General features: G+C 51.4%; 1 protein-coding gene across 1 annotated transcript; it reads left to right on the forward strand.

The window, feature by feature from the left end:
* Positions 1-1338: 1338 nt before the first annotated feature.
* BCL6 (BCL6 transcription repressor) lies at positions 1339-17145 on the forward strand. The gene is made up of 10 exons (XM_015871823.3): positions 1339-1397; positions 9179-9217; positions 10096-10263; positions 10963-11184; positions 11321-12301; positions 12885-13066; positions 13866-14033; positions 14879-15009; positions 15157-15294; positions 15684-17145. Exons 3-10 carry the CDS (start codon positions 10103-10105, stop codon positions 15825-15827), a joined length of 2127 nt encoding a protein of 708 aa, XP_015727309.1. The 5' UTR covers positions 1339-1397; positions 9179-9217; positions 10096-10102; the 3' UTR covers positions 15828-17145.
* The last annotated feature ends 3447 nt before the right edge of the window (positions 17146-20592 follow it).

Genomic DNA, 20592 nt, shown 5'->3' on the forward strand with positions numbered 1-20592 from the left:
CTGTTAATTGCCACGGCCCCGCGTCCCCGGCAGGAAAACCCGTCGGGGAAAAGCAACCGGCGGCCTCGCAGCGCAGCCCAGCCCAGCCGCAGGCCCGGTGCGAATAAATAAACCCACACGGCTCAAGGGATGGGGGATCAATCAGTGCGCCTTATTTTCATCCAGGGCCGTATATTTCCATACCCGAGCAACGCTTGACCGCCGGCCCCTTCCCTCCCCCCGAGAATCCGGCTGCAAAGAGCAGCGCAAACTGCACGGCCTCCCCCCACCGCCTCCCACCGCAGCTCCGTGTCCCCGTGCCGGCGGAGCCCCGCCGGGTGCACACTTACAAGGGCCGCTTTTTGCAATAATAACCACAACGGCTACAAAGAAACGCGAGAAAGTCCTGGGAAGAGAAAAGAAAAAAAAAAAAAAAAAAGCATTAAAAAAATACAGAAAAAAAATACAGAAAAAAATGGTCACCGTCTTTTTTTTCTTTTTTTTTTTCTTAATGATTCCGGTATTAAAAGCGAAGCCAAAAATACATAATAATAAAATAATAAAATAATTAATAATAATAATAATAAATAAAGGAGATGTATAAAAGATGAGAAAAATGGTTTGGAAATAGGAGGGAAAAAAAAGGGAAGGGAGCGCACGGGGGAGTCGGGATGGAAAAAGCTCCGCTTCCCCTCAATTGAATCCGACGTGCAGACGGGCCGGCTTCCCAACAACCGGCTATAGGGAAAGAAGAGATGAGGAGAAAATAAAGACGAAAAAACGTGAAATCCGGTTGCCGTGCAGCAGAACGCTTCGAGTCTTAGGGGGGAAAGGAAGGCGAAAAGCGGCCCCCCGAAAAAAAAAAAAAAGCGAGAAAACAATAATCAAAGGCATTTCTCGTCGTGAGGATAAATAAAAAGCGGCGTTGCTTCTGGCGGTTCTCGCCCTGTGCGGCTCTTTAGGGGCTCGGCTCCGCTCCGCGCCCCGGGACCCCCCGAACCCCTCCGCTCCGCGCACTGCTCCGCGCCCGCGCACCGCCACCCCGCCGCGCCCCCACGTCACACCGCCACCCGCCTCCACGTGACACGCGGAACGGGAGCGACCACTCGGGGCGAGGAAAAAGGGGGGGGAGTGGAGGGGCTCGAGGAGTCGCGGGGGTCTCACCGCCTCCCCCGACCCTACAGCCCCGCGGAGCCCCCCGCGCTGACCCCGATCGCGGCTTGGAGGGGGGTCGTCGGGGCTCGGGGGGGCGGCGGTGACGGCAGGAGCGCGGTAGGGGAGGTCCTCGTCCCTCCCCGCGCTGGTGGCGGTGGTAGAGTCTGCAGCTCAAATTCCGAGAATTGGGCTCTGTTGATTCTTAGAACTGGGGTTCTTAGAAGTGGTGATGCAAGGAGTTTCTAGGAAAGCCCGGAGACCAGGTGATTGCTGCTTCTATTGCCGCGGCCGATTTTACCCTTTAATTCTCTCTCTCTCTCTCTCTCTCTCTTTTTTTTTTTTTTTTTTTTTTTTTCTCTCTTTTTTTCCCTCCTCTCTCTCCCTCCTCTCTCCCTCCGCTCCTGGCGCTGAGCCGCCCCTATATATTTCTTCCCATTCCCCCCCGTTCCCGCGGCAGGTGCCCCGACGGCGCTGGGATCTATTTAAAAAAAACAACCAAAAAAAACCCAACCCGAACCCAAACAATCCCATCCTTCCATCCTCCCATCGTTAACCCCCCCACCCCAACCCCTTTATTTTCCTAACCACCCGCTCCGTTCTTTCGGAGCGGCCCTAATTAACTAACCGACCCCCGACGCTCCCCTCTACCCACGACGGGAGGGAAGCGCTGCCCGGTGCCGGCCGTGGTTGTACCCGCCCCGCGTTGTCCCGCACCGCCGCTCCGTCCCCGCACCTGCAGCCTTCGGGCGGGCGCAGCGCGGAGCCGCTCCCGCAGCCCGTTCGGTTCGCAGCTCTCGGAGCCGCTTTGCGCTCCCGGGGCCGCTTCCCTCTCTCGGGCCGCGCTTTATATTTTTATTCCCCTCGTTTTTTTTATTCCCCTTTCTCTTTTCTTTCTGTCTCCCCCACCCGCTCTGTCGTTCTTTTCCACCGCGCGAAGCCGCCTCGCAATCTCCTCTCGGGGCCTTTTCCGCATGGTTTCCATTCCCTTTTGCTTTTATATTTTTATTACTATGATGATTGCGTTCTCTCCGCGTTCCGATTGTTGTTATTCCGTCCCCGATGCGGCTGCGTTTTTGCAACCTGTGGCGGGGCCGAGCCGCGATCTGTCAAGCCCCGGGCGAGGAGCGGCCGCTGATGGAGGAGAGTTGCGGCATTTCCCGGCCCGGGGAAGGGGGGAGCCCGCGGGGAGGCCCGGCCCGACCGCCGCACGTCCTCTCCCTCCCGCCGGCCTCGGGGCGGGGGAACCGCGTTTGGCTTCGACGGGGAACCGGGGCGGCTGTGAATAAAGCGCGGTGCGACGCACGGGAGCGGGGTTGGGGAAGCGAGAAGGGGGGAAAAAAGTGCGTGAAGCGACTCTGAAAATAACGCGCAGAGCTCAAAATAAGAACGACGTTTGGGAACGGGGGGAAAAGTGCGTGAAGCGACTGAGTACAGCGCGCAGAGCTCAAAATCATGATCGTAATAGCAAAACCGCGGGGAGCTCCGCGCGGAGCGCAACCGCACGCGGAGCGGGGATCCCGGCAGCGCTGCGTCGGGGTGCGGGGCAGCCCCCGGTGCCCCCAGCGCAGCCCTTCCCCTGTGTTTACTACCGCGGCGCGTTTGGCGTGGGGACAGCGCTCGTAAATCTGCCGCCGGGAGCCGCGCGGTTGGCCCCCGGCCACGCGCTATTCCTGGAGCGGCCGCGCAACCTCCGCTCTCGGCCCCGCTGCGCCGCGCAGACCCCCCCCCCTCACCCCCACCCCCCAAAAAAAAGAAAAGATACAAAGAAAAAAGGAGTGTGCGAAAGGAAAAAATGTCATATTATTATTATTATTATTATTGTTATTGTTATTATTATTATTTAGCGTGTTTTGTTTTTACAGTGCCCCCCTCCCCAATTACACACACACACACAAAAAAGGCAAAACAAAACCGAAAAAGCCCAACTTTGTTGTGAAAACTTTCGTGGTCGGGCGGCAGCGACCTCTCTCGGCCGTGCCCCCCAACCCTGGCTATCCTAACCCTCCCCCCCCCCCTCCCCTTCCCCTCCTGTAGTTTGCAAAGTCACAGTATGAAATGTTATGAAATCGCCTCTTGGGTAGGAGGGAAACAGAAAGCAGGGCGTTTGTTTGGAAAAAAAAAGACTGGCAGCGGCCTCTCAGATGTGCCTAAAAAGCTGCCTTTGACCCCCTGTTGAATTTCCAGGGAACGGGCAAATCTGGGCTTAAAACCGTCAGTCGAAACTAAGCCAAACAGAGCCGGCCTCGCTTCGCTTTTTGCTACTGATTTCAGGAGTGTGGGGTCGGTGCAGAGCGGGGCTGGCAGCGGGCAGATGTGGGACCGGGGCAGCTCCGTGTTGAGCCGCATCTGTCTGAGCTTCAGCTCTTACCCCGTGGAAGTGTCAGTGATTGGGGTCAGCCCTCCTTCCATCCGGGGCTCGGAGGTTTTAAATGCTTAAAAAAAATGAGGATTTGCTGTATTGTTTTGACGGCTGGAGGGATGAGAGCTTTACGAATGAACACAGGCTTCCTCCAGCCCTCCTTGGGGAGGGGGGGGGTTTACAGCTCAAAAATCCCTTAGAAAATACTGTAGGGCAGCCTTCTCTCTATCTATAGAAACAGAGTGAGGCAGAACCTGAGCTCCTGTTATTTTCTTCTAGCGATGGGCTCGCTGCTTTAATACCGTATAACGCAGACAGCAGTTTTTGCCCCCTGAAACAAACCATGAGGCCATTCAAATATACAGAAGGTGTCGAGCAGTTTTCCAGGGGAATGGATTATTGCATCGCTCCAGCAAAGGGGGGAAATAAAGGCTCCGTCTGTGAGCAAAGCAGATCAAAGAGCCGGGGATGCATTTCAATCCCAATTTCCAATCCCCCTCCGTTCCGACTGAGTCAGTGTGGGAAGTGGGGGGGGGGGGGGGGGTGAACCGGCTGGTTGTTAGTGCGAAGGAAGAAGTGGGAATGAGAAGTGATTCTTCCCGATCCCGCTGAAAGAAACGATAGAAATGAGGATCTGTCAGGAGTCCTCACGATACTTTGTAGACATCGCGGGGCGGACCTTCAGTCTGCCCGGTGAGACAGAAATAAACCTCGCAGAAACACGAAGATTCGAGAAAAAACACACACACACAAAAAAAATAAAAATAAAGCAAGGCTGGAAAAGCTCATAATAATAATAATAATAATAACGTCGCTCAGACGCGTTTTAAGAGAAGCAGAATTACAGCGACCAAATTATATGTTTTCCAGGTTCGGTCGGGGTGTTGTATTTTCCAAGGGGGGGGTTGAAGCTCCGTCGCGCAGCGCAGCTGACTGCTGCCATCCAGCGGTGCGCGGGGCCGGGGCTGAGACAGCGGCCATCGGCGCGATGTTGTTGGTTTTTTCCTTTACATTTTTTTTCTTTTCTTTTTTAATCCGAATTTCTGCCTAATTTAGAACGGATCGTGAAGCTGGGCTGCTTTTATTTAGCTGTTCCTTTGGACTTTCAGCTGCCATTTGTGGGAACTTTGTTGGGGTAAACACGCTGACTCTGCCCTCCCAGACCCATTGCAAAGCCAGGTGGTAAAACTCGGCTTGTGCTTTAGCAGCTGGGGTGGATATCCTCTTAATGTGTTTGAATGCCCCATTAAAAAGAACCTGTTGTTACAAAGTCCATCGGTGAGCAGAACGGAGCTCTCACCTATAGGTGCATTTCTTAGTGCAGTTTCTGTCCGTCCACGTATTTCTTGCAGTGGTTGAAGGACCATTTAATGCCCATTTTAGTGCTGCAAACTCCTTCAGCCGGAGCCTAAAATGTTGTTTTCAGGTTTCTGAGAAGTTTGTAAAATCTAAATTTGGTGGGAAGTTGCCTGGGTGCTCGTAACCTCTCATTCCGTTTTATAGCAGCACGGGAGTCTATAAACAGGAGCCCTGTGTGTTGAGTGCCCGTATTCTTTCCTAGATCTATTTTTAAACCATTCTTCTGTTTGGCAAAAAAAAAAAAAGTGACACTCGGTTTCCATGTTTACAGCAGGCATTGGCAAACCTCAGGAGTTCACAGTTTGCACTTGGGTTAGATGGATGTCCGAAAGTTAAACGTCTGACCAGTCGGCTTCAGACTACAAATTTAGCCTGCAAATGGAATCCTCCCTGCATTTATTCTTATTTCTTTTTAAGTCTGCTTTAGACCTCGTGTTCCCATTGCATCAGGGGAAAAGGCACACGTACCCCTGAAGCATTTAGTTCTCCAGGCTGCTTTAAAATCTTAGAGGTGCCCATGGAGCTTCATAGCTGAAGCAGGGAGCTGGGAGAGAAGTAAGAATCTGGGGTCTGTATTTTCTCCCCCCGTTTCTCCTTGCTGATGTGCTCCCTTTGGGCTGCACACTGGGGTCCTGTGAGGATCCATGGGTTCTGTGAGGAAGATGGGATTGCTGCTGGCAGCAGGTGGAGCACAGGACAAGCACAGTGCAGGTCCCAAGGAAGATGTCCCCTCCTTAAATTCATTTGGGTTTATAAATACAGATGTGCTCTTGCCTGGGTAGTGCTGCACTTGTCCCACCGCAGCCAGGCGGGATGTTGGGATCCCTCCTGCCAACTGAGCTGCGTCCCTGCAGCACAGAGTTGGGGAGGGTCGGGTTGATGACATACAGAGTGGGGACAGCAGGATGTTGTCACGGGGATGGGGACTCCGCCAGCTGAGTGGTGCTCAGCCTCGCTCCATTGCTTCAGCTGGGACGTGGCTGCTGCCTTCCCTTGAAAAATTCATGTGCCAAATTGCTTGGGGTCATTGGAAAAGCTGCAGCAGGCTCAGCTCTGAGCTTCCCAAGGGCTCCGCTCAGCTCCCGGCTACGTGCCCTACTCGGTGGGAAACGTCGGGGGCGGCTCTGCTGTGCTCCCCCCGCGCTGCCTTGTGGGGGCTTTTTTTTCTGCAAAGACCAAAACAATGTGGAGTCTTAAGCCGGGCTGGCTTTCAAGGGCAATCCTTTTAAACCCTCTTTTGAAGTACAAACTATAAAGTTCCCTGCAGCGCTCAAGAAAATATGCAGTTTTTCCTGGTTCCAAACGCTGATAATAAACCCGTTCGGATAATGTATTGCATTTCCTAGAAACATTTGTTTGCTGGCAGGAAATTGGATCAGATTGAAAGTTAGCAGAGACCGCTCGATAGAGCGAGTGCAATCTGTTTGCAGAAGGGTACGATGGAAAAAACGACGGGGCTGGCGTTGGCGATGCTGTGTTTGATCTGTGCTGACAGCGCTCTAGGACTCTTCTCCGTCTCTCCTTTGCTTATTATGAACCAAGCCACGTTTTGGCCTAGACGCCAACCAGAAGCTGCTAAATTAATAAAAACTGTACTGTGACAGCTAAAGGACGCTCGGTGCCCCCTGATTGTGTGGCACGGGGAAAGCTGAGCTGGGTGCTGGTGTACCCTCAGCCCCCCATACCTCCTTTCTGTGGCTGTGTCTCAGCACTGGAGGAACCTAGTAGCCGTCTGTGGGGTGGGGGGCAGCTGGCAGTATGCCCAGGCTGGGGGTGGGAGGGCAGGATGGAGCTTCCCCTGGGCGGGCAGTTTCGTTGTGCTGTGTGGGATGAGGTTATGGGGAAGAGAGACTTCAGCCATCCACTCCTCTGGGGTGATGCAAAGGAGTCGGCACAGCAGGCGCTGGAGGGGTAGGAGAGCAGGTGTGGGGGTGATGGGTGCCCTCCTCTGGATTATCAGTATGGGGGGAAGGGGAGGGAGAGGGGAACCCTCTGTGCAAAGAGGGGTAAGAGAGGAAGGAATCTACCCTTTGAGCAGGGTGAGAGGAGGATGGATGGATGGGTGGATGGATGGATGGATGGAAAGAGATTCCCTCGATGCAGGAGTGGATGGATGGGAGGAGTTGCCCTGTGCATGGCAGAAAGATGGAGGGATGGGGGTTGCAGCTTCTCACCACTGTGTGGTGCAGGGGACAGCTGTGAGGGTCTCTCTTCTTTGTGGGGTGGAGCTGGGGGTTCCCTCTCCACGCAGCTGAACCATTTGGCACCAGGAGGACAGCACTGACCCTGGGCTCCCTTCCAGGAATGGGCTTTCTCGGGGAGGTACCATTAGGGAAGGGCCATTCCCTGAACCGCTGGGGCAGACCCACTGCCTTCCTGGAAGGCAGCAGCATTGACAGTCCCATGTGGCCACCCCTGAAATGGGCCCCGACCTTCCTCTTTGGGCACAGCAAGCCCCGGCGTGCAGCCACCAGCACTGCTGCTGGTCCATGCCTCCGAGGTACTGGGCAGGAAAATTTGGGGGTGGGGGATGTTGGGGTGATGCTCTGAATGTAGCTGAGCGTGGGGGAGCATCCTGGGGTGGGGGATGTGGGGATGGAGAAGGTTGTGCTTGCCCACGGTGATCTTCTATGCTCCCCATCACTTCTCTCCGCTCCTCATTATTGCCCTTTCCTCTCAGAGCACCCTGCCTGGAGTGCAAAGGTTGCCAGGGGAAGGGTTAATGCTGCTGTGCTGGAGAGGGGATGGAAAAATCCTGCATCCTGCAGCCAGAATCCTTGGGATGCACCTGCCTGTACCACAATGTGCTTTGGAGAGGGGATCTGGGAAGGTGTGTAGGGTCTGGATCTACCCCTTTCCACACACACACATGCAGACTGCTAGTGCTGTGAGTAAGGGAATTTGGCGACAGCAGCAGCTTCTCACGTGATGCTCACAGGCATAGAGTTTATCTCACAGTTTGTTGGTTTACAGACAGGTCAGTCCCTGTGTCTGTGACACTGGGTTGAGCTACTGGGAGCCCAGCCAAGGGCAGGATGTGACCCAGCAGCCCCAAATGGTGGGAACACAAATGTGTGCTGAGCTCTTTGCAGAGCCCGGGCTTTCAATTGCGAGTGGCTGGCGGTGAGCGAGTACAGAAAGGTCAGAGCCTGCAGGATTTGGGAAATGAGTCACTTTTTGTGCGCAGGCTCAGAGCAGCAGGTCTGGAAGATTTGCATTTGATGGCTGCAATGGGACTGGAACACCCCTCCGGGCTCTGTGTGACATCACACTTTAAATGACGCCCCTCCTTCCCACCCCTGCCTCTCTGGAGCAGGAGTGGAGCTGTACATCCATCTCACCTGCAGGTTCAGGGCTGCATGTGTTCTCTGTAAGTGCTGCTGGTCCCGCTGCATCACTCCAGCTTGCAGAGTCGATGACAAAAATAGTGGGATGAAGGTCCTGGCATTGGTTGGTTCACTTACTCACTGCACATCTCCTTGTTCCTGCTGAGGACTTCCCCTTTTGCTGGTGCCAGGTTAATTGTGCGTGCTGGCTTTCAGTAAATGTGGAAGTAACAGTGTGAGTTAACTCCTGAGTTTCCTTGCTGTTCTGTCCCAGCCGTGCTTCCCGTGCAACCAGCTGCTGGAGACAAAGCTTGAGGTTTGGGGAATGCTTTTCCAGCAGCTGGAGGAAGGCATTTGTTTGGGTCCCCATCCGTCCCCGCCACCAACTTCCTACACGATCTTGGCCAAGTCATTGTGGCTCTTGATGTCCGCATCCTCCCGGATCTGTCTGGCTGTCCCATCCCATAGCGCTACTCCTGCTGCTCGATAAGGGCGAGAGCAGCTCGGGAAGACCAAGCTCAGCTGCTGTCCAGGTTTCTGAGCAGAGAGGCAGCAAGTGCTGGTGCGTCAGTCATAACCTGTTAACGAGGTGCTGGGAGTGTGGCATTGGTCTTGGACGTTGGTGCTGGCTGGGAATTTGGTGTTGGCAGGGGAGAGCTGTCCCTGAAAAAAAGTGGTGAGAAAATTCTCACTTGACTTCCCTTCCCCACCTGCCTTCAAGTTCCTGAGTCATGGAAATGAAAACCTCCTTGGCATACGCCCATGGTTTGGGCTGGAGGGTGTGGAAGAAGCTATGATTGGATTCTCAAAGCCTGTGGTTGTGATAAGAACGTATTGTACCGGAAGAAACAAATGTTAACCATACTGGAGAGTGCAGGGTTTGTTATCTCTAGCTTTTATCCCACTGATACTGTAGGGAAACAGCAAGCTTGTGCCTTGCCACAGCCAATTGATTATTATCTGCTAATGAGGTGTTTGTTTTCTTGTGCTTTATTTACAGGTTTGAAAGAAACTTTTGGACTGTGAATTGAGGCATTGGGTATGTACATCTCAATTTTCCCCCCCATCCTCCTTCCCTTCACAACACTGAATTAAATGTTTCATTAGACCCAGCTGAGATTTGTTTTCAGGAAAGCAGCTGCTCTGTAGAAAATACATTCACATGAGAAAGGTGGAGGAGGTGGGGTTGGGAAAGAGGGGTCAGGTGTTGAATTTGGTGCTGGAGGTGCAACCCAAACTTTAGACATGGGGCAATGCAGGCTGTCATGGGACAGCCATCCCTGAGTTGGGTCAGTGGGTGCTGTGCTGGGAGAAGGCTGTTGTTCCTCGACTCACCCCATCCTTCCTTGCTGGGAGAGGCTGGGCTGCAGTGTGGGCAGCAGCCCAGCAGGTTGGATGAGCTCTGCTTCCCACTGCCATCATTGGGAGACAGGAGATAGCTCTTCTCTGGGCTGGCCACCTGAGAGCAGGGAAGAAGACTGATGGTGGATGAGGGCTGGTGCTCCACCATGTGAGCAGATGTTGAAATCTCAGTTGGGAGTTTCATGGCTCAGTTTGATTCCCATGGCCAAGCTTGGGTGAGGGAGCTGGGTCCTGAGGATGAAGCCATGCTGGGAGCTTCAGAAGATGAACCAGAGGAGCAGCGGTGGTGGGAGGAGTGGGCTGGGGTGGGGCTGCTGTGGGTGAGGCAGGAGCCATGAGATAAGCCTCAGGAGGGTCCGGTCGTCTTTGCTTGCAGGGTGCGACTGAGACACACCAGCTCTTGCTGCTGCCCCAGGGGTCTCATCAGGGGACCTGGGGGCATCCCTACAGGGCAGCAGGCTGTCTATAGGCATCCTGGAGCAGCAGTGGACTCTCCACTGAGCTTTGGATGCTCTCCAGGCTTTTTCTTCATTCCCATCTTTCTGTCCTGGGCAGACTCAAGATGGCCTCACCGGCAGACAGCTGCATCCAGTTCACCCGCCACGCGAGCGATGTCCTCCTCAATCTCAACCGCCTTAGAAGCCGGGATATCCTGACTGACGTCGTCATCATTGTGAACCGGGAGCAGTTCAGAGCCCACAAAACAGTGCTGATGGCCTGCAGGTGAGTGGGAGCTCCCCCTGCTTTTAACCACTCCACAGGGGTGAGTGAGCTCTTTGTGACCACTGTGTCCCCTGCTATCCTTAGAGCTATTCCTTCTGGCTCTAGGGCTGTGGATTTTCAAGCCCAGTTGGGTCTGAAATCCTTTTCCAGGTCAAGGATTGCTTCCTAGTGACCTCTAATTAGCATCCCACCATTACCTCACCTCATTACTGCAGATGCCTTCCAGGGTTTCCTGCTGACAATCTATAAAGATTTGGAGAAGCAAAGATTTGATAATTAAGACATCTGTAAAATGTTTTGCCAGAGTTTCTTTTTTTTTTTTCTTTTTTTTTTCCTTTGGGTTGAAAGAGTGAGCATGGATGCCCCAAGAGGCTTCTGAAAGAAGTGAGTCAGAGTGGGGAGGGAAGCGGTGGTAAGAACAGAATAAGGGGAATTTCTAAAGCAAGGTGGTGGGGAGCTGTTGAGCAGGTAAGATCTAAAAGCAGGCTGTGCCGGTTGCTAAAAGTGCAGTGCAGAAGACGCTTACTAAGCTAGGAAACCAAGCTTGATAATAAGGGGGAAGCTCAGGGAATACTGTAATTGTCTCCTTCTCCTCCTCTCTTCTCATGCACAGGACTCTGTGAGCTAAGGGATTTCAAGTAAGTTCTCGTTTTTTCTTCTTAATTGTAATGCTTGTCTTCCTCTGCCTGCTCTCTGCAGTGGCCTCTTCTACAGCATCTTCACTGACCAGCTCAAGTGCAACTTGAATGTCATCAACCTGGACCCTGAAATTAACCCCGAGGGGTTTTGCATCCTTTTGGACTTCATGTACACCTCCCGCCTGAACCTGAGGGAGAACAATATTATGGCTGTGATGGCCACGGCGCTGTACCTGCAGATGGAGCATGTGGTTGATACTTGCCGAAGGTTTGTCAAGTCTAGGTGAGCACCATGAGTGAACTTTGGAGAGCCTGACATGATGTGTTTGGGTGGGAGAAGGGAGGGCTGACAAAGTAGCTGCACAGTTATCTTTATGTGCTGAAAATGAATGCATCTCTTCCTTTTTGCCTGATTCCAGTGAAGCTGAGATGGTGTCTGCTGTGAAGACCCCAAGGGAAGAGTTTCTGGCTGGCCGGATGCTGAACCACCCAGAGGTGATGGCTTATCGGGGCAGAGATGTCTCAGAGAACGGCATGCCTCTCCAGAATGGGTCCCTCTGTAATGGGAGGGCCTTTGCACCTGGCTTATTCAACAGTTTGTCTGGATCCTCCATTTCCTACCCTGGGTACAGCCCTCTGCCTCTCAATGGCTTCCTCGTGGATGATGAGTTGCGGGAGATGAGGATGCCTCTCTCCGAACTCTCAAGGGTGAGTGCCTTCCCCAAGGAGAGGATCCCATGCGACAGCTCCAGGACAATCCCCACGGAGTACATGAGAACCATCACCGACATCTCAGCCAACATGTGCCACGCCACCATCTATTCTCCAAAAGAAGGTGCTGCTGAAGAAGCCAGGAGCGACATGCACTACAGCGTAGCTGCCGGTCCCAAACCTGTCGTCCCCTCCATCCGAAACAATCCCTACTTCTCTTGTGACAAAGTGGCCAAAGAGGAGGAGCGGACCTCTTCAGAGGATGAGATCAGCCAGCACTTTGAGCCCACCAATACCCCCCTGGACCGCAAGGGCCTGATCAGCCCCCAGAGCCCCCAGAAGTCAGACTGTCAGCCCAACTCTCCCACTGAGTCCAGCAGCAGCAAGAACGCCCGCATCAGTCAGAACTCCAACTCCCTCTTCACCAAGAGCCCCACTGATCCCAAAGCCTGCAACTGGAAGAAGTACAAATTCATTGTCCTCAACTCTCTTAACCAGAGCACCAAACAAGACAGTGCTGACCAGAATGAGATGGGAACCCTCTCTCCTCGCACCTACATGCCCATGTCCACTTGCCAGCAGTCCATGGAGCCAGAGCATCTCAATGTGCAATCCCCCACCAAGATGAGTGTGAATGGAGAAGACTCCAATATCCCCCAAGCGAGCAGACTCAACAACATTGTTAACAGGTGAGAAGGTGGATCCTGGCAGACAGGACTCCCTATGTTGTTGGTGAGAGTTTGGAGGTGTGTGACATAGATGTTTTGTTGGGGTGTCTGGTTGTGAGCAGGTGGAAACCTCTGCATTTGTTGAAGCAGTGCCAGGGTCATCAGCTGGGCTCCAGCTGTCCCCATGATAGCAGTGCCAGCTTGGCCTCATGGTGGAACTGGGAACACAGCATCAGGAATTCCTGACCTGTTTCAGCAGCTCTGGATGGTTTCTGGAGCATGAATTTGCCGAGCATTGTTTTCACCCAAATCACTGCCTAGAGCTTGTGGTTGGCTGTAGGCACTGCAAGGCTGAATTAGCGTGGAGCAGCATCCTCTGGACCTGGATGTTCCTAGAGAGCTTGGAGGTCATTTTACGATGGGCACCTGCAGGGTGAGGCTCAGGGACCTGTTGTTGATCAGGGCTATGCTGTGCATCTTAGCTCAGAAGTCTTCCCATAAAACATGGGTGTTCCTTGTGTCTGGAATGATGCAAACAAGGACCTGGTAGCTCAAGCACAGCAAGAGCCTTCTCACAGCTGTGTGTGTTGCTGTCCTTCCATAGGTCCCGGGATGGGTCCCCGCGCAGCACTGAGGGGCAGTCCCCACTCTACATGCATTCGTCGAAGTGCAGCTCCTGCGGCTGCCAGTCCCCTCAACACACGGAGATGTGCCTTCACACCTCTGGTTCAGCCTTTGGAGAGGAGATGGGGGAAACCCAGTCTGAGTACTCCGACTCCAGCTGCGGTGAGTCCTGCATCCCGGTCACCTGTTCAGGCAGCAGGCAGGGAGGCACGTTCACCCAGTGTCCTTCATAAGGGACTGCCAGGCCTGTCTCTGGTGCTGGTGGATCCTGAAGTGCTTTATGGTGTTACCTGGATGGCCAGCTGTGTGCACACATGTGAGATGCACACACGTGGGAACTGCTTCTGCCCTCCCCTTCCCCAGCACCATCCAGATACCTTCTATGGGGAGTTAGTCACCTGCTGTTAACCTGGCAGCTAAGGACAGGAAATAAATTGAACTCCACCCTGCTGCTATCACATGAGAACAAGCTTGGCAGATGTAATGATCCTAATGGGAATTGGGCAAGGTAGAGTGTCTCATGCATCCGTCACGATACCTTCATTATCAGGGAGCCAAATGTGCACATCTGGAGAAATGCAGATAATGAGCCTTGCAATCTCGTTGCAAAACCCCACAAGCCCAGAGACAATATCTGTGTGCCCATCTGCCTGTAGCTCAGGGAGAGGGAATGCAGAATTGCCACTGTGGTGTGGGCAGAGATGTGTAGCAGTAACCCAGGTGTGATGCTCAAAGCTCCCTGCAGCATTTAAGAGTTGGGCAGCCCTGTAACAGGGGACCTGCCTGCTTCTTCAGGTGGTGCTGGTCTTCCCATGCTCATGGAAGGCATCTGTACCATAAAGCTTTAAGAGCTCTGAAGGTGTTTTGCTTCAGAACCAAGCGTCCTTCAGAAGATGCCTGATAACTCAGGTGCATAGGGCTGTTCATCACCCGTCTCACCTCTCTCTGCTCTGCCCCTCAGAGAATGGAGCCTTCTTCTGCAATGAGTGTGACTGCCGGTTCTCCGAGGAGGCCTCACTCAAGAGACACTCTCTGCAAGTCCACAGCGACAAACCCTACAAGTGCGACCGCTGCCAGGCCTCCTTCCGCTACAAGGGGAACCTCGCCAGCCACAAAACCGTCCATACAGGTACGGTGTCTGCAGCACCTCCAGGGTTGAGTTTGTTTTCTGTAAAGCACTGGGTGTTTGTCAACGTGTGGCTGTGAGCAGATGTGTGTCCTCTGCGTTACACAGGAGAAAAGGAAAAATCAAAGTCATGTAGGGTTTTTTTGTTGTTGTTGTTGTTGTTGTTTTTCAGCTCCACAAGTGGCTGCAGGCTGGGTCTGATGATGTAGGTTCAAAGCCCTCTGACCCCCCCAGGTCCAATTAATCCACCAGGCAGGAACCCATTTGCTTTTGAATGCTAAACAACAGAAAAAGGCAGGAAGGGACAGGCTACGGCTTGTTCTGCTTCCCATTGAGCTCATCTTCAACCAGCCTGAAGAAACTAGTTAAAATCTTTTTGCAATTCCCCCCCTTGCCATGAAAAGGCAGCCAGGGCTGACAGCAGGAGTTGTGTCTGAAGAATGAATGGGGCCGGGTCACCAGGCGTGCCTTGGCTTCCTGCTCTCTTGGCTCTTCTCACTCCTCCAAGGAGGAATGGGACGTGCCGGGGACTGACAGGCAGCTGTGTGTGCCCTGCTTAGTGCTGTGGGGACACTGGGGGTGCCAGTCAGGAAGAGCGATGCTGTTAATCCATGCTAATGGAGCTGCCTGACTTTCTCTTTTGCTCCCAACCCAAAAAGGATAATAGCAGACCAACTCTGCTCCAGAGAGGAGTGAGGCTGCTTCTGCCTGTTACTCTCTTCCTATGATAACTGTGTGCCACAGACACCTCTAAAAGGATCAGGCCTGTGGCAGGACTGTGCTTTGTGGCTGGCATGTGCATGGCACGCTGATGTTTATCCCCTTGTCCTTTCTGTTGGACTCTGCAGGAGAAAAGCCGTACCGCTGCAACATCTGTGGGGCGCAGTTCAACCGACCAGCCAACCTGAAAACCCACACACGTATTCACTCCGGAGAGAAACCCTACAAGTGCGAGACCTGTGGGGCCAGATTTGTCCAGGTGGGTGTGTGCTCTGAGACCCACAGCACCCAGGGGTGGGACATGGCCAGGGGTGAGGCCATGTAGAGGATAAACTGGGGTTTGAGGTTGGTGGAAACCAGCTTGTCGGCTCGGTAGGAAACCTAACTTGGGGCTGCTGTCTCACAGGTTGCCCACCTCCGTGCTCATGTGCTCATTCACACTGGTGAGAAGCCATACCCCTGTGAGATCTGTGGCACACGTTTCCGGCACCTGCAGACCCTCAAAAGCCACCTTCGAATCCACACGGGCGAGAAACCGTATCATGTGAGTGACCAGCCTCTTTTCTTCAGGGATTGGGATGCTAACAAACCCAAGGGGTGGGAAGATGTCAAATCATTCACACGGGCTTGTTGCAGCATTGGGAATGCTCTGATGCGTGGCCAGCTCTCGGTGCATCAGAGCTGCTTTCCTACTCTTCCTCTGTTCTGGAAGAAAGTTACACTTCTCCAGATAGCCATGGCTTAAACTACAGCCTCCTGCTGCACATGGGGATGGAGAGAGGAGCTTTTTCCACTCTGGGTGTGCAGTGGTCACATTACACATGGGAAGGATGGGCATTTGCTTGGTCGTGCTGCTTGGCCACCACTTCCAAGGGATGGATGTGAACGCTGATGTGATTTTAACACCTTGTGCCTTTGCTTTTTACTTTGCAGTGTGAGAAGTGCAACCTGCACTTCCGCCACAAAAGCCAGCTGCGGCTGCACCTGAGGCAGAAGCACGGGGCCATCACAAACACCAAGGTGCAGTATCGCATCTCAGCCAACGAGGTGCCTCCGGAGCTCCCCAAGGCTTGTTGAAGGCCAAGGATTTCCCAGGAGGAGATCAGAGGGAAGCTGTCCAAAGGATATTTGCAACACTTTAATGGAGAAAAATAGAATAAAGTAAGATTATATATATATATATAAAGGAAAAGAAAACAAAACCAATTCATCACATGATGGAGTGCCTCTAAACCCATAGTGCAGATAGGTGGAAAACATTAGAAACGAACTAAACAATAAAATAATAATAAAGAATAAAAAAAAATATTAAAAATAAAAAGAAGAAACACGGGTTTTATTTTTCCCAGTTATGTGAAAACAACGACAACAACAACAGAAAGAAAGAGAAAATTATTCAGATCTTATTGTATATAGAACATAGAAATGAAAGAGAGTCATTTACAATGTCTGTGCAGTGGAGTGTTGATAAGCTCTGGAGTCAAACCTTCACAGCCTTTGCCGTTTGAAGATGAGGAATGTAATGTTGATCTACGGGAACAGACTTCTTTCTTTTGTATGCAAAATGCGTGTCCTTTTAAAGAGAAAGTTATGCTATTAAAGAGAGGGCTTTAACTTTTTTAACCAAAGGTGAAGGAATCTATGGCAGAGTTGTAAATATATATAGATATAAATATATAAATATATATATATAAAATAAATATATATAGACCTTTAAAAAAAGAAAAAAAAAGCTATATTAAAAATATATATAAAATGCATTAAAGGCTCAGTTGGACTCTGCAGGCAGAAGCCACTCTGAGAATCTTTATTATGATAGAGCACTTAACGAGATATTTTAAAGTATTGCATCTGTACAAGTAAGAAAATATTTTGTCTATAAATGCATCAGTGTATTTGTATTTTTTTGCAAGTGAAGGTTTACAATTTACAAGAAAAACAAAACAAAACAAAAGTGTGTATTAAACCAACCGAGCTGCAGAAGGAATTGAAGATAATAATAAAATGTAACTTTTCTTTTCGTCGTTCTAGTTCTCAGTCTGTATATATGTAAAATGTGGTTTCGCACGGTGCCTTTCTTTTCAATGGAAGTTTTTCAACGTATGGACTATATTGAGCTCAGTTTCTTCTTCAAGGTACAGCCTGATGTTGCAGAAGGAGTTTTGGTGGAACTCTCTGTCTGGGAATGTTATTATTTTTTCTTGTTTGTTTGTTTTTTGTTTGTTTTGTTTTGGATTATATATATATATATATATTATTTTTTTTCCAGTCTTATTTTACATGCTTGTGTTATAAACAATCTCGGGAGACAGGGTTTGGGCTGTGTCTAAACTGCATTAATGCGTTCTGTAAAATATAGCTGTACAAATAAAAGAATAAAATGAAGAAAAGTGAAGCGCCATGCAGTGAGAGCTCTGCTTTGCTTTGCTTTGCTTTTTACCTCCTGGAGCAACCTCATACACAAACCAGAAGGGGATGAGCCCCTGTGCTGCTCCCAGCTGCAGCTGGATGAGTGTGGGGATTCCTCCCAGCTGGGGCTGAAGCTATGGGGGACCCTCAGGGTGGGGGGAGCCCCAAAATGCCTCCTGCTCTGTGCTCACCAGTTGCAGCAAAGCAAGGGGGACTCGCTGAGCGCATCTCTGTGTGATGTGGGTAGCACTGTTGTGGGGCAGAGCTGGGCAGGCCTCAGCTCATGTTTTGTTCTTTTGTGGTTAATTTGGGTACAGGGCTGGGGGTGATTCGCTGTGATGGGCCTCAAAGCATTTACAGGAAGAGGAGGCTGTGGGATGAGGTCCTGCTGGCCCCAAATCCAGGCACACTGCTGTGACTGCCTCCCATCTTCAGGGTCCTCCCTGCTGTCAGGAGCTGACTCCTCAGCCCCTCTTGGTCCTTGCATTTGGAGCTTTTGGAAGCTGCTGGCTGTGCTGGCAGCCCTTGCCTTTCCCAGACGAGCAGGCCTTATCCCTGTGACCTCTTTTTCCCATTGTGTTTGCAAAACAAATACCATTTTCCTGGATGATGGCTGTGTTTCCTCCCCCTGACAGATCAGCCTTTTTTTAACCATGATGTCATGCCTTATCCAGGCAGTCCAACCAAAGTGACAGCAACCTCTGCCTTTAATCCCCAGGTAGAGGTGAGGGAACACTCAGCTCTGCACTACACATATTTCATGGTTGTCAAGCCTGTAAATGATGAACCAGTCAGGCCAGCCCTTTGAAAACCTGGCTCCAAAGAAGGGGGTTGAGCCATTCCAATCCTCTAAGGAACAGACAACTGCAAGCTGGTAAACCAGATGCTTTCCATGAAGTTTCCCACAGTGTGTCTGAGCGGTTCTTTTGGTCCCCATCTCACCCCCATTCCACACACAGACATCCCAAAAGATGGGGATGTAGCCATGTTTTCCTTCAGACTTCATCTGCAACAAAAAGCACATCACAAAGCTCACAGCTCCCGCCTCGTTTTGCTTCTCATATGGGACCACAACCAGATAAATGGGTTGGGCTCCCTCGAGCTGAGCAGTTTGGGGGCTGCCTCTCCATTCCTTGGGCTTGGCTTTGGTGCTGCAGAACTTATGCTGAGTAAAAACAGCACTGAAGTACAGAATATGTAAATACATGCACCGCACCTGGGGCCTTCCCAAATGTGGCCGTTGACCTCAATGTACCGAGGGACCAAAGGATGATATCTGCCCTTTATTTCTGCTAGCAGCTCCCAGGGCTGCGCTGGTCAGTGCTTTGCAGGATGGTTTTGAGGCACTTGGCTGCGTTCTGGCGGATGCCCACGAGATGGCAGGCGAGGATGGAGTTTAGGGAGTGGTAGGAATGAATGAGATATAATAATAATAATAATAATAATAATAATAATAATAATAATAATAATAATAATAATAATAATAATAGAATCCAGCCTGCACTGTGACATCTGTTGCTCTAAGGAAAAGTCTTAAAATCTTACACCTGAGGAAGAAATGCTATCAGGAGGGACCTTGAAAGGCTGCTACAGGTGAACCTCATGAAACCTCGTGGTAACCAGCCCATAGGAGTGGGATTTAAGGTCCTTTCTATTCGAAACCATGCTGTGAAAGCCTGCAGGCAGGAGGAAGCTGATGTCCTGCAGTTTGTCCCTGGCCTCAGTTGCTGCAGGGAAAGACCAGCTGCAGCCCACAGCGACTAGGAGCAACCAGAAGAAGTTCACAGCTCCCAGATCACAGCCTGGCACTACAGCGTGGCTGACTGCTGCACTGTAAGAAAAATGTTTGATCTCTGCTGTCAGAACAACGTTTTGCAGGTGGCAGCTGGGATGGTGAGGTGCAATGAGAGCTGTTCTTGCAGGCATGGTGACAGCAGAGGGCACACTGTGCAGGCACAGCACCGAGCACGCAGCCTGTTCGTTCTGCTCTGGCGCTGCTGGGCTGCTCTGGATTTGTGGAGCAAGCTGGAGGAGAGCTGGGGTAAGGAAGCAGTCATAGGAATTCAATGCAATTCAATCATCTGCAAAGCTACATGCCCTGCAGCAGGAAGAAAGGAATTGAGTCACCCTTGCCGCAGACTCACAGTGATGGATTTATCTGGCTGGGGATTGAGCGGGGAAAAATAATCTGAGTGTGCTGATCCACAGAGGAGCTGAAGGAGTGGGAAGTGGCAGTTCTGCACCTTGCTCCTCTATGTTTAAACCAGAGTCCTGAGGACATCTGACTGCCTTCATTTCCCATTGCCTGGGAAGAGCAGGAGACTCTGCAAAGGGGCACGGGGTAGATGGACTCCCTTTTTCCTGACCCTCTCTGTTGATTTCCTTCAGGTCAGCACAAGAGGGCTTTCTGGACCAGAGCACATGTTTTCACATCTGATTAAACTGAATTGTTTTCCTTCAGATCTTTTTCTGAAACGGAATGCTGAGCTCTGTCTCCATCAGGATGATTCCTCAGAATTCTATCTGAGAGCACCAGGAGTTTTGATCCTTCCAACGTTTTATCCAGGAACAAAGTTCAAATCTAACAGAAGCTCCGTCTCATCAGAACAAACCAAGACGACTATAGGGGAACTTTACTTTTGCTCTTACCTTTACAAGCTCTGCAACCTCAGCTGAATCCCAGGAGAGAAGAAATGGATAAGGTGGGTGTCAGAGCCTTCCTGAGGCTGCTCTGGCTCAGGGTCCAAGCCATCTCCTGATGGGATGCAGAGCCAGAGACAGCAAAGGAGCACACGCTTCTGCTTCACCTTGGTGTTGTAGAGTGGCAGAGTCATAACCAGCCTGTTCCTCCAGATCTTGTCCCTGTGTGGCTGGCAGAGTCACAACAGGCAGGGACACCATCAAAATCAAGGATCCCCAGTGGGGACTAAGGGTTTGTGCTTGCCTGGGACAAGGCTGCAGGGAATACATCTCCAACTACAGCAGCACTGCTCCTAGCCTGAAGCCCCACTGAACTTCACTACTTTGCAAAAGGATGCCTTGCACTGAAGAGTGGCTGGGAAAGGTTGTCAGAGCAGGGCTGAAGTGTATGGATATTGAAATGAAATGTGAAAGACGGGCAAGGACAGAGGCCAGCAAGGAATAAACACTTTTGGGGGCTGGACTCCTGCACACAGAGGTGCTGCAAATGATGAGCTGAGAAGCTTGGCTTTGGATAGGGCATTAAGAATCACTTCTGAAAGCCACATATGGACTAGAGTGTTTTCTCACACCTTTTACACCAGTACAACCACACTGGCCATGAGAAATTTGACGGTCACTTGCTGCTACTGGCACAGCTATGAGAAGTAGGGGAATTGCTGCTGAGGGAAGCCACCCCTAGGAAATGTCTCTTTAAGGCAACTGAGAGGGCCAGTATAGGTTTGGTGACCTG

The sequence above is a fragment of the Coturnix japonica genome, chromosome 12 (genome assembly GCF_054131305.1).
Source record: "Coturnix japonica strain WE chromosome 12, WE-NBRP24, whole genome shotgun sequence".
Taxonomy (NCBI): domain Eukaryota; kingdom Metazoa; phylum Chordata; class Aves; order Galliformes; family Phasianidae; genus Coturnix; species Coturnix japonica.